Raw genomic sequence first — 12770 nt, 5'->3', positions numbered from 1 at the left:
CCTCATAGCTCCAGGAATGTGTAATGGAAAGCATGCCCAGGCAAACCACTGGTGCCTTCGCGCTTCAGTCCTTAACCCACCATTTCCGACGACGACGTGTAACGTTCGGAAGATTGCTTTCCGCTTGAAAAGGCTCCATGATGAGAAGGTATGTGGGTGTGGTCGACTTCCCGCTCACTACCCTCATCTGGTGTATCCGTTTCGCGGGTCGAGCTATAGGTGGGAGCTGATGCTCGAAAACCCCTCGTTGGAAAAGGAGCGATGGATGGTTCACTGGAGGGATGATAAGGGTAAGTTGAGCTGGTCTCTGAAGGGAAAACCAGGGCTATATGTATGGCTGAAGTTGAAAGAGAAGCGAGAGAGCCGGTTGAAGAGGGCTGTGAAAAGCTTGTTCAGGCAGACCTAGTTGAAGGCGGGGCTATGTACGTACTCTCCAGGTTCGCAAGTGCTAAGTCTTGCAGGTAGCTCCAATATCACCATGATCATGACATGAATGCATAAATGCCATGGACTTAGGAGTCTTGATGTTACAGTGCGCGTCATGCCAAAACCACAGCTCTCACCAGATGCATTCGAAAGGTCTACGTGTAACATGCACCTACCCGACGGCTACCACATTGAGCATCTACAAACAGAATGAACATGCGTTTGTGTGACCCACTCCCAGATTGTTCCTCATTCCGCTGATAAAACCCCGTTCATAGTCCCCAACATACAGAAGACTTACCACACCCCTACCTCCGACTCTCCAAGACCACCCAACTATCTCTACAAACCAGCAGACCGAAGACTACCATGACTCTCTTCAGTACACAGATAGCTGGCATCGCTATAGGGGTCTTCTTCGCACTATCCCTCATCATGTTCGCCCTTTATTACTCGATTGATCGTCTTCGCAAGCAAAATGGCACAGCCAAAGCAACAACGCCGTCATCTCCTACTGGCTCTGGTTCCCCGATACCTCCTCCACAACATCTTATGGACAATCAGAGGCGCACCTCCAATCAATATTCACATCCTCAGCAAGAGCATTCACGTCCAAGCCTAGAGTACGGACCCGGTCCAACTTGGGTCGCGACACCCGAGCCCGAAACGTATCGTTTCAACACGATTAGAGCAGTACCAGCTACGCCAAAGACGTCCTCCGCGAGTGCCATGCGTCCTGTTACTTCGGAGTCGGACAAGCGGAGTAGTCTGCACCAGGCGGTCTTGGGTGCGGGTACAAGTCGCGGTCGGAAGAACAACAGTGATGCCACAAAGGAAGCCGTGGAGACTGCTAGAGCAAAGGATTTGGATGACGACCACGTTGCTGGCAGTAGCATTGGCAGACAGAAAACGTACACTGGAGCTTGGCCTTGAACAGTGTGGTGATGTCGGCAACGTTCTAGGGATGTGTTCAATGATGGTTTCATCGAGCAAATTGGGCTCCACATGGTATAGACTAGATTCATCGAGCCTTGATAAACACAACATACTACACATGAGGACGTGCATTGAGCGATGGGTTGAGATAGTGCGTGGATTTGTTTCATCTGAGCGGGAAGCTATTGACATCACGAGACGTATGAAGGACCGTTCCCTTTTGGTAATGCTGTTTAGACCGGTAATGAAATTCACTTACCTGAACCTGAACTATATATTCTTCGTTGGTCATCACAACACCATCGCATCACACAGGGCGCATGGGCAGGGGAAATGGCAATCAAGCATCATCCTCGTGTCTTGCAACACTCGGACTCAGCGACACCTAGTGGGGGAGAACCTTTTGTTTCATTGACTCCTGATCATCATGCCGCCGTATATAGCCGTAAAACCATGCCATAGTCGTGGCAGAAGAGACCCTTTCCCAGACACCATATTTTCAGTAAGCCGAGAAAGGAGGAAGAAGGGAGACCATCGTGTCGCGCGTGCGCATTCGTATTTACGAGCGGGCGGGGCGGTCGTTGAAGCGGCGGGGACCGCGCTCGACAATCTGTTGTTGGGAGACGGCGATGACGTTGGTGGGGATGCTGTCGAACTATCGGAAGTGTTAGTGAGATGCTTGGGGTGGTATGGTTATAGAGTAACGTACGCCCATGCTCTTGAGCAGGTCCTTGGTCTCCTGGTCGACGTCGAGCGAGCCAGACTCGCTGTTCTGGGTGAAGTCGAGAGCGGAGATCTCGGGGACGTACTGGTCCTTTCGCTCACGCTCCTCTTCTTGGAGCTTGAAGGAAATACCACGGACGGGACCACGCTGGATACGCTTCATCCTGCGAGTTGTTAGCTTGATGTTTGGTGCGAGAGAGCACGCTGCTCATAGCGTGGCTGCGGTGCGGGCGGATGAAGAGCTATCTTCTGAAGTGCCCAAGAGCCTGCGCATAGGCATTGCACAACGCTGCTCTGCGCAGGCCACTCAAGCTTCCAGAACCAGCCCCTCATTGCCATTGTCGCAGCCCCAGTGTCGGCACGTACAAGTGAGTGGTGTATCCGGCAATCTTGTTTCGGAGCCTCTTGGAGGCAATGATGGCAATCTCATCACAGATCCTCTTGTTGGTCTCGAAGTCGAGCGACAACTTGGGGTAGTAACGCTCAATGATGACCTTGGCGGACTTCTTGACGGTCTTAGTTCGGACGCGACCCATTTTGGCGACTTGTTGTGTGAGCTGGGAGAAGAGGTTGTCGTGGGAAGGGGCGGTGGCTGTCGGGTTAGTTGGATTGTCGCTGGAGAGTAGAAATGTCGGGAGGGCAGGCGCGATTATTCGCCTAATCTGTGTGGAGGACCGTGCGCAGGACTCTAGTCACAAAGGGTTTGGCGCCAACGCAGCACATGGGAGCCATCACCAACATTGCTCAGCAGATAAACAGTGTCAATCTCGTGTATCATATTGGTATCTCTCGCTCGCTATTTAAAACTGTTGGAAAAAAGACTGTTCAAAGAAATGCATCACAGATGCTTGCTACATATAGGAAAACCCGACCATCCTCCTCGCAGCCCATTTGCAACGAAACTCCACAACACCACCGCTGTGTGAATATCAATTTAAGTAAGCCCTGTGGCTTTACAGATACAGCCATCTGAGCGGTTCTTTCAGTGGCCACCCTCAGCGCCACCCTCAGCGCTGCCTCCGGAAGCACCGTGATGTGCAGGGTTGGGGAAGTAGAACGCACATACTGCGATGATGACGTACGTCATCACGCAGAGCACACCCTCCAGGTAGTTCGAGCTTCTGTCGCGGAGGAACGAGCCAACCGCCAGGACCGCCAGAACCAGGGCAACAGCGTCGAAGATGGCGAAGTTGTAGTCCATGCCGACACCAATACCCCAGCCAACCAGTACCACAAGGGGTGCGTTGAACAGGGCGGTCTGGATAGAGGCACCGAGAACATGGGCAAGGGCCATGTTGATCTGATTGTCATAGGCTTCGTCAATGGCGAGGAGGTGCTCGGCGATCTTCTCAACCAGCGGGATAAGGATAAGTCCGACGAAGGAGTCACTAACTCCTCGCTCTACTATATGCGGGATTTCGAGGACGAGGAAGATAGCGACGAGTGCAACGCAGGCCAGTGAGACGAGAAGAGCAACGATGACTTCGGTCAGGGTAAGCTTGGGCTTAGCCAATTCCTCGTGGCGGTCCTTGTCCTTGTGATCGTCTGCCTCGTAGATCTCATGGAGCAACCCATCGTGGGATACGGTCTGGTAATACAAGTAGACTAGGTAGCCAACGATGGAGATGATGGCGACACCGCGGGATATCAGTCGAGTGTTATAGGCGATATCAACAGTCTGTTCGTAATCGGGGTTTTGGAAGAGGTATGCGTAGAAGACAGCGGGAAGTACGAGCGCGGCTATAAAGATTAGCATTGGTACTTTGACGAGCCAAGAGGAGGATCGACATACTGGCAGCTACGAGCATCAAGCCACTACCGTTCTCAGAGACAGCACTATGGAACTCTTGGACGTCATGCTTGACACCACCGGCAATGAAACTGGAGCAAATTAGTGAGTGCTTGATCGAGCATCGAACAGACACTTACCAGGTACCAAGGCAGAGGAGCAGGTTGGCCAAGATAGACCCCAATATAGCAGCCTTGATAACCTGCACGTTTGAGTCGCCGTTGGAGGTTTTGAGCAAGACCATGAACAGAATAACTTCGACAACGGAACCGAATGTTGTCTCGAGAACGACAGCAAAGGCCTTGTTTGGCATCTTGCGCGAGAACTCCTGGCCAGCGAAACCGAGTAAGTTGGCTGCAGGAAGCATGGCAATGTAGTTGGTAATGAAGATCGCTAGATGCCATTCGGGCCTCGCAAAGTGCTGTTATAGTCGGTTAGTACAAGAAACATATCCTCTTGTGTGCCGCTTACCAGTGCAATTGCTACAGGTACAATGGGCCATAGGCAGTTCACTAGCATAGACATCGTGCTGCTACTCCTGCCGCTGATGACAAGGAACTTGATCGGGTTGAAACCCCTGCGGCCACTCTCGCCCTCGGGGTGAAGGCCGGGGGTCACCTTGTGTCCATTGTGGTTGTACTGTGGCAGAGACGAGCCGCGCCTGTCACGGCGATGAGAGGGAGGGACGGAGCGTGGCTTCTCGCTGGTATATCCTCGGTCGCGCGACGAGCGGTGCCTTGAGCCGTCGGGGTAGTCTCGCGAGCTTCTCGAGCGGTGCGCCATGGCTTTGGTATACGAAGATTGCCCAAGGGGTGGTTTTTAGGGTGCGCCAAGTGCAAGAGTTGAATGCACTGGCTTGGGTTTCAGGGCGGGCGAACGAGTTGCCCTGCAGCGGTTGCAGTTTGTAATGCCGTAATTGGAGAGGAGTTGATAGAGAGTAAGTGAAAAAGAAAGACAAGAGGGCCGGTGGGACTAGACATTGTAAAAGGGCCGGGCGTCATTTCGGGACGAGTAGTATACTACCTGCTTCCTTGTTTACGAGGTGCAGTTCGCAACGGGGCGGGCGCGTCCACAACACACAGCCTCGACGCTATGATCGCCAAACAACGAAAATGTCGCAGCGCGTTTACACCGTAACTCTGCAGCAGCGCGCGCCGTTCGCAGGCAATTGGTCTTCATTGGTTCTTTTTGGCACCGATTCATGGTAATTCAGTGTCTAGCTAAGCTTATCTTCAGTAGAACACGTCACCAAGCACCGCGCAACGTCCCTGGCAATGCTTGACACGCCTTGGCTGCACTACGATGCGGAGTCCAGAACAAGGTTTCAGCTCCATGCACATTGACGTGGGCCGAGACTCCACATCTCAGGTTTAGCAGCAATAAGGGGAAGGGTCTCGATCTCCGCAATGCACATGCGAGCTATTTGATGGCCACCGACACACTTCGAGCTACCAGAGGTCATTCGCATCGATGGCGCTACATGGAATACAAGCGCTGGTTCCAACGCGTTGGCTACTGACAACCGCATGAACCGTCATCGATCGCAATGTTGAGAAGGGCCGACAAGTTGCTGATGACGATTTAGAGAGGACCGAACGTCTACTGCTGTTGAAACTATGTACTTACACACATCAGTCTGCAGACATTCCATGATGCGATGGGGGAGTTGTTGTTCATCTAGACTTGATTGGTTCCTGGCGGTCCGCATCTATTGTACCTTGCATATGATGAGAGACTAGCAACAGCATGGTAACGCCGGCTGGATGCGCAACTATGCCCTCACGACTTGATCTTCCCTCTGCACATCGCAAAGCTTGACAAGGCTTCAATACATACAAAAAGCCATCATGTATTTGACATATGCTCAAGCAAAAGCAGTCACCTGGTACTGTGCACGGGACAGGCCTTATCGCGAGGCGCGTGTTAGCGGCATGGCAACAGCGACTCATCCATAAACACACAAACAACCCTCTTCCATCCCATCTCGTCTCCAAACCCATCCATCTCCGTAACTCACAACATGGTCTTCTCCTCTGGTTTTGCGCTGTGCGCAGCCATCACAAGCGCGACGGCGCTCCAGATCCCGCTTATGTCGTCCGGCAATCAAGCGCCACTCGGACATCCACATGGGACCAAACCGTTGGTCAACTCGACCGAGCTCCAAGACCTCATCAGTGGGGACAGATTGATGGCACGCGCCAAGAAGATGTACGAGATTGCGAAGCTCGGTGAAGAGGAATACAACCATCCCACCAGAGTCATCGGGAGTGCTGGTACGTTTGCGCACGTGATTTGTTGTACGCTGATGCTGATGAAGTCGCAGGCCACCTCGGAACGCTGTCTTACATCTATGAAACTATCCTTCAACTTGGCGACTACTACACAATCACCAATCAAACCTTCCCAGCTGTGTCCGGCAATGTCTTTGAGTCGCGTCTTGTCATTGGCGATGTCGTGCCGAAGTCTGCCCATCCCATGGGCTTAACGCCTCCCACAAAGGACAAAGAGCCTGTACACGGCGACCTCGTTTTTGTTGGGAATGACGGTTGTCAGGCGTCGGATTACCCAGACTCAGTAGCCGGAAACATCGCATTCATCAAACGTGGAGTCTGCCCCTTTGGTACTAAATCCGAGCATGCAGGTCGCAAAGGCGCTTCTGCTGCCATTGTCTACAACTATGAGAAAGACAGCGTTTCGGGCACCCTCGGAACGCCGTCTCCCGATCATGTAGCTACATTCGGGTTGTCCGGTGAAGAAGCTGAACCAATTTTGAAGAAGCTCGAAAAGGGAAAGCGCGTGGATGCGATCGCCTACATTGACGCTGAAGTGAACACCATTCTGACGGTCAACATCATTGCGCAGACAACGGCTGGCGATCCGGACAACTGCGTCATGCTCGGCGGCCATTCCGACAGTGTCACCGAAGGGCCTGGTATCAACGATGATGGAACAGGCACAATGTCGCTGCTCGAAATTGCTACTCAACTTACCAAGTTCAACGTTACCAACTGTGTGAGGTTTGCATGGTGGGCGGGTGAGGAGGAAGGCCTACTCGGATCCAACTACTATGTCGCCTCTCTGCCCGAGAAGGAGAACCAGAAGATCCGCCTCTTCATGGATTACGATATGATGGCTAGGTAAGCGAAATCACCGTACGCGTGGCGCATGTAATGTGACTAACTTGTACCAGCCCCAACTTCGCCTACCAAATCTACAATGCTACAAACGCGGTGAACCCGAACGGCTCCGAAGAGTTGCGGGATCTGTACATCAAGTGGTACGAGGATCAAGGTCTGAACTACACTTTCATTCCCTTTGATGGCCGCAGCGATTACGACGGCTTCATTCGCAACGGAATCCCCGGTGGTGGCATTGCTACAGGAGCCGAGGGTATCAAGACGGAGAAGGAAGTAGAGATGTTTGGGGGCAAGGCTGGGGACTGGTATGATCCTTGCTACCATCAGCTTTGCGACGATATTTCAAACCTCAACGTTACTGCGTGGGTTGTCAACACCAAGCTCATCTCGCACTCTGTCGCAACGTACGCACGATCTCTCAAAGGTTTCCCGAAGCGAGAGCTTGAGGCTTCGCTCAAGTCTACTGTGTACAGGGAGAAGACGAAGTATCAAGGCTCGAAGTTGTTCATCTAGAGTTGGTTATTTGTAGTCTGGCCTTCCCTTGTTCCAATGTAAAGCTGGGTAGTCTAGCCTGCCTTAACAGATTTATGGAGGAATGAACGTACAGTCACTGCTGATGTCAACCGCGTGAGTTCTCTGAAAAAGTCCAAGCGTGATTTCTCGCCGATTGAACACTACCAACTGCTTCACTATGTTCCGGTGCGCTCGGCTGGTCCCGAGACTGGATCTGGGATTGCATAACGATTAACACGGGGAAGTCGCGCTAAGCGAACGGGCCGCAACACTACGGGCTGCAGCTGAAGCGACTCATCGGCTGCAGGTCGCGTCTCCAATTGCATCATGGCGCCCGTCTCAATGCCTTCGGCCCTCACCTTTGAGCTGCTGGGAAAGTGCTCGGTATGTATCGTGTCAGTTTCGTGTCTTGGTCATCCCCTGACAAGCCCAGGTCACCAAAGCACGCGCGGCAACGCTGCATCTGCCTCATGGCCCTGTACCCCTCCCCATCTTCATGCCCGTTGCGACGCAGGCCTCGCTCAAAGGCCTCACGCCCGACCAACTCGAAGACCAGGGCTGCCGACTATGTCTAAACAACACATATCACCTGTACGGCCGACGTTCTGCCTCCATGCCAGCCACTGCTGACATGTGGGAGAGGCCTTAAGCCAGGACAAGCGACACTCGATGCCATAGGCGGCGCGCATAAGCTCCAGTCCTGGCCACACAATATCCTCACAGGTGCACCATGCCACAGCGTATAGGGATGGAAAGACGGAAGTGCTGACTCCTGCAGATAGTGGTGGGTGGGTCATGCCTCCAACGTGATGAACGAACGCACCATAACTGACGCCAACACCAGTTTCCAGATGGTATCGCTCCTCAAACTCGCCAAAGTCACCGAAGAAGGTGTCCGTTTCCTCAGCCCCCACGATGGGTCGCCCATGCTGCTCACACCCGAGCACTCCATCTCCCTCCAGAACTCAATCGGCTCCGACATAATCATGCAACTCGACGACGTTATCGCAACCACCTCGCCCGACCACGCGCGTATGAAGGAAGCCATGGAACGCTCGGTACGCTGGCTTGACCGCTGCATGCAAGCGCATAAGTACCCAGACCGACAGAACCTTTTCTGTATCATACAAGGTGGCCTGGACCTGGACATGCGGAAAGAATGTACCGCCGAGATGGTTGCGCGAGATACACCAGGCATCGCGATAGGAGGTCTCTCTGGCGGTGAGGAGAAGGCAGCCTATTGCGAAGTCGTGAAGACATGTACCGACCTGCTTCCTGAGAAGAAGCCGCGATATGTCATGGGCGTCGTAAGTTTTGGATGCCCTCAGCATTATTACAGCTTACTAACCAACTTAGGGATATCCGGAAGATCTGGTCGTCTCCGTCGCACTCGGCGCCGACATGTTCGACTGTGTCTGGCCAACACGAACCGCCGTAAGGTCTTCTCCCTATTCATCACAGACCCATGCTAACAATATTTAGCGATTCGGCAACGCCATCACATCCCGCGGCTCCCTCAACCTACGCAATGCCATGTACTCCGAAGACTTTAGCGCAATCGAAGAAGGTTGCCGATGCACCTGCTGCCGTCCGACATCCGATGGCGGACTGGGTATCACTCGAGCCTACATATACCACGTCACCGCGAAAGAGACTGCTGGTGCCCACCTTCTCACCATGCACAACGTCTACTACCAATTAAATTTGATGAGGGAAGCGAGGGAGGCCATCGTGCAGGATCGCTACCCACAATTTGTCAAGGACTTCTTTGGTGATCTGTACAACAGGGAAAAGGATAAGTATCCTGTATGGGCGGTCGACGCGCTGAAAAGCGTTGGTGTAGACCTGCTTGCCGAGTAGACGAGTCGAGAACGTCAGTGCTGGCCTCGATCTAAATAACTCATTCTGCCATGAATATTCGCTTGATGGACGTTCGCCAGGCTAACAGTTGATGAATGCATTAAAAGCTCTTCACAGAATTATATCGCGCGAGATCAATCCATCCTGAAATTCCAACACATCATCCGTCCACACTCCTCACAACCCATACTCCGGCGGGCTCCAAATCTTTGATGACCCAAATGCTGGGATGATCTTTCCAATCACACCACTGAACTTCTGGATGAACGGATGTGACAAAGTCCCGGTCACGGTGTTGAAGACCTTGATTCCCCATTCCGTCTGTGGGTTTGCGATTTGCGGGGCTCCGGGGATGAGTTTCTGCGCCTTGTCGACATATTCGCGTGTAATGCGTTCATAGTTGGTGAGCGCGGTGGGGATGTCATCTTGAGAGCGCGAGATCTCGCCTGCGAGAACGTATGCGCCTACGATTGCTGCACCAGTACCCTAGTATTGACATCAGTCTGAAGGTTCGATGATGAGAACGAAGGTTGAGGAGAACTTACGACACCAGAAATCGGACTGGGGCAGTACGCCGCATCACCCACCAGGGCCACACACCCTTTGTGCCAAGTATCCATCCTGACCTGTGCAATCTGCTGCATATAGAAGTCATCTGCCCTCTTCATCTCGCGTATACAACGCTCAGTCTGCCATCCGGCACCCTCGAACTCCTTCTCGAACCACGCTTGCTGTTCCTCCCTAGTGCCTTTCTTCAACAGCTTGTCAATCTCTTCGAAGCGGCTAAGATCACCATCGGTGATGGCGAGGTACGCTCGCGTGGTGCCGTATTGGTCAGGTCGTAGAAGGAACAGTCTGCCGCGCGAAGCGTTGTACCACTGTGCGTACTGTGTGTCGACGGATTCGCGTGGCATGGTGAAGAGAGCAGAGTACTGGCCGAGACGGTGCAAATAGTCGTCGTTCTTGGGTCCGTGGCCGAACACGATGCGCCGGGTTCGCGACATTTGGCCATCGGCGCCAATGACGACGTCGAATTCCGTGGGTGGGAGCTTGCCGTTTGCGAAAGTGACAAGTGCTTTGCTGCCTTTGGATTTGTCTTGTTGGACCTCTGCGGCCATTTCGCCGAAGACATATTTGATGTTTGGGTTGGAGAGTGTGAGCTCGTAGACGATGCGTGCCATGTCTCCTCGTAGAATCTCGTACTCGCTTGTTGCTATGATCAGGTCAGTTTAGGTGCTCATGTTGCTTTACTAACTCGTCGTTTTCCTCTCATCGATTACTGTACAGGGAAGCTAGGTGACATACCACTCTGTCTCTCCTCCTCTCCAGTGGCCTCAAACGTTGCGCGCCTTTCTCCATCTCGGTACACGAATTGCATGCCAACTTCTGTAGTAGTCTTCTCTTTCACCTTTTCCAGGATTCCCATCTTCTTCACGATAGGCAGAGCTGAGGAGCGAAGATCGACGGCTTGTCCACCTAATCTTGGTTCGGGTGATCGCTCTACGATGGCGATCTGGCAGGTGGGCATGAAGCGGTGCAACCAGTACGCTGTTACAGGACCGGCGATGCCGGAGCCTGATATCAGGATATTGAGAGGTTGCGTCGCGGACGGCATTTTGAAGGCAGTCTCAGCGTTCGACGAAGGCGTGGGTTTCGGGTGCATGAACTGAGGTACTGAGATTCTGCCTAGACGAAGGTGTGGAAGGTGCTGCGGGTAAATGTATACAAGACGGGGAGAGGTGCAATCTGATTATATGCGCAACGGACGTCCGTCCAACTACTCTATATACCTCACATTCCTTTTCTCTTTCGGTCCTTTGCATGCATTCCGACTCTTCAACACTGCATTCACCCAGGGTGCAGCCTACTAGAACACAGACACAATCATGAGTCGGAACTCCGTCCTTACTACTTGCAGATCGGGTTCCTGCGCGCTACGGCGAAATTCTGCCGCGACTAATGACATCACCAGATCCCCAAGACAATCGGTGGCTTTGGCGCCGCTAGTACCATCTCTCGGTCGTTCGACAATTGGATGGAGCTGAGTTTGTAGTTGTTGCGTTCGAGGCGTGCAGTTGTGCATGATGGAAAGCTTGGAAAGTCATCGGCTGCCAGGTGCCTTCCGGCGCCGTAAGGAATGCGCAACGTCTCGTACTTCTTACTCAACGCAGAATCGGAGGTTGCGAAAGTGCCGATGGTATCTTGGCGATAAGGCCTCCACACAATCATGGCAGGAAGCCTTCTTATGAAAAGCACCGTGCATCTGACATTTTACCCTACGATCGATTACTGTCCACGCCGCTGGCGAAGATATGCTCACCTTACGAGCTCTCAGAGTTGGGTGACAGTGACAGGCTCCTTTGAACAGGTGTCAGCGCAATCAGGATAGCACGCTAGCTTGCTGACTAATACACGCGGTGTTTACGCGTTGGGTATGCTTGAAGCGTGTCAGATCAATGCAACCTACCTTGGTCACACTGATGTTTCCTATGGGCAAGCTGTTGATGGACTCTCGCGAAAAGCGCGACTGATTCGCTTGACTCGGTGTCCTCTACCTAGGTTGAGAGATAATGGCGTCGGCGGAAGCCGAAACACGACATGTTCGCTCCCCTTTCGATCTGTTCGCTCTAGTAAGCCGACTCGATACAACAGAATGGGGATACAAGTGATTAACATGCCTTTAGGAACATTGGGAAAGCACCAGCCCTGCGCTGCCAGCCGACCATCATCAGCGATGGAATGAAATAGCCAGGAGGTACCGTAGTACAAGCCTCCTGCAGAGATGGGTGCGGCACGCCTTATCCGATGCCACAGCGTGATTGCATTGGCCTTAAAATTGACGCTACCCAGCCTCTGTACAAGCGGGTCCAGGACGCACTGAACGAAATTCCTGGTGCAGTATCTCTTCCTTCGCCCACCACAAAACAAATCGACGAGATATTTGCGCCGCATCAAACCATCCAAGAACACAATATCAGCAGATGGTACTCAGGGTGGAACACAGTCTGGTTAAGGACATGTTACAAGCCCTCAATGGCCCAAAGCTACGCTGAGCTCGCACGACTTTCTGGGGCTAACATCGAGGACGGCTGCGTTGAAAGTTTGAACCATGTTTTAGATGATTGTGCGCTTTATGACTTCCATGGACTGGATCAGGAAGTCCTGGATCAGCTTTTTCTTCGCATTCCCGGACTGACCGATGGTTTGGGTATAATGGACGAGTATGGAGATGGTAGTGAACTTGTTTATGGAAGTGCCATCTACCAAATCGAGAGGGAAGAGGACGGGAGTCATGTAGATGGCAACATCACAGATCAAAAGCTGTTCGATATCAGAGAAGTGGCCAACCGAGTTCAGAACTATGTGTATGTGGCAGACGAAGAAGC

General features: G+C 52.6%; 5 protein-coding genes across 5 annotated transcripts; 2 read left to right on the top strand and 3 right to left on the bottom strand.

Annotated features, from left to right (window-relative positions):
• Positions 1-1921: 1921 nt before the first annotated feature.
• On the bottom strand, positions 1922-2826 carry RPS17 (40S ribosomal protein S17; the record flags this gene model as incomplete). Its single annotated transcript, XM_049362536.1, has 4 exons — positions 1922-2017; positions 2072-2249; positions 2452-2642; positions 2821-2826. The coding sequence occupies 4 exons, from the start codon at positions 2824-2826 to the stop codon at positions 1922-1924; spliced, it is 471 nt and encodes a 156-aa protein (XP_049225128.1).
• A 241-nt stretch (positions 2827-3067) lies between these two features.
• Positions 3068-4657, bottom strand: J4E78_001882 (uncharacterized protein; the record flags this gene model as incomplete). Its single annotated transcript, XM_049362535.1, has 4 exons — positions 3068-3825; positions 3878-3966; positions 4015-4295; positions 4346-4657. The coding sequence occupies 4 exons, from the start codon at positions 4655-4657 to the stop codon at positions 3068-3070; spliced, it is 1440 nt and encodes a 479-aa protein (XP_049225127.1).
• A 1237-nt stretch (positions 4658-5894) lies between these two features.
• Positions 5895-7524, top strand: J4E78_001881 (uncharacterized protein; the record flags this gene model as incomplete). The annotated part of the gene is made up of 3 exons (XM_049362534.1): positions 5895-6147; positions 6198-7011; positions 7065-7524. 3 exons carry the CDS (start codon positions 5895-5897, stop codon positions 7522-7524), a joined length of 1527 nt encoding a protein of 508 aa, XP_049225126.1.
• Positions 7525-7910: 386 nt separating this feature from the next.
• J4E78_001880 (uncharacterized protein) lies at positions 7911-9384 on the top strand (the record flags this gene model as incomplete). Its single annotated transcript, XM_049362533.1, has 5 exons — positions 7911-7919; positions 7958-8115; positions 8369-8831; positions 8881-8958; positions 9007-9384. 5 exons carry the CDS (start codon positions 7911-7913, stop codon positions 9382-9384), a joined length of 1086 nt encoding a protein of 361 aa, XP_049225125.1.
• A 177-nt stretch (positions 9385-9561) lies between these two features.
• J4E78_001879 (uncharacterized protein) lies at positions 9562-10999 on the bottom strand (the record flags this gene model as incomplete). The annotated part of the gene is made up of 3 exons (XM_049362532.1): positions 9562-9870; positions 9930-10597; positions 10690-10999. The coding sequence occupies 3 exons, from the start codon at positions 10997-10999 to the stop codon at positions 9562-9564; spliced, it is 1287 nt and encodes a 428-aa protein (XP_049225124.1).
• Positions 11000-12770: the final 1771 nt, after the last annotated feature.

Source organism: Alternaria triticimaculans, assembly GCF_023758025.1.
Source record: "Alternaria triticimaculans strain BMP 0046 chromosome Unknown scaffold_2, whole genome shotgun sequence".
NCBI lineage: Eukaryota > Fungi > Ascomycota > Dothideomycetes > Pleosporales > Pleosporaceae > Alternaria > Alternaria triticimaculans.
Note: the sequence above shows the minus strand (reverse complement) of the source record. Positions and strands in the feature narration are given on the sequence as shown.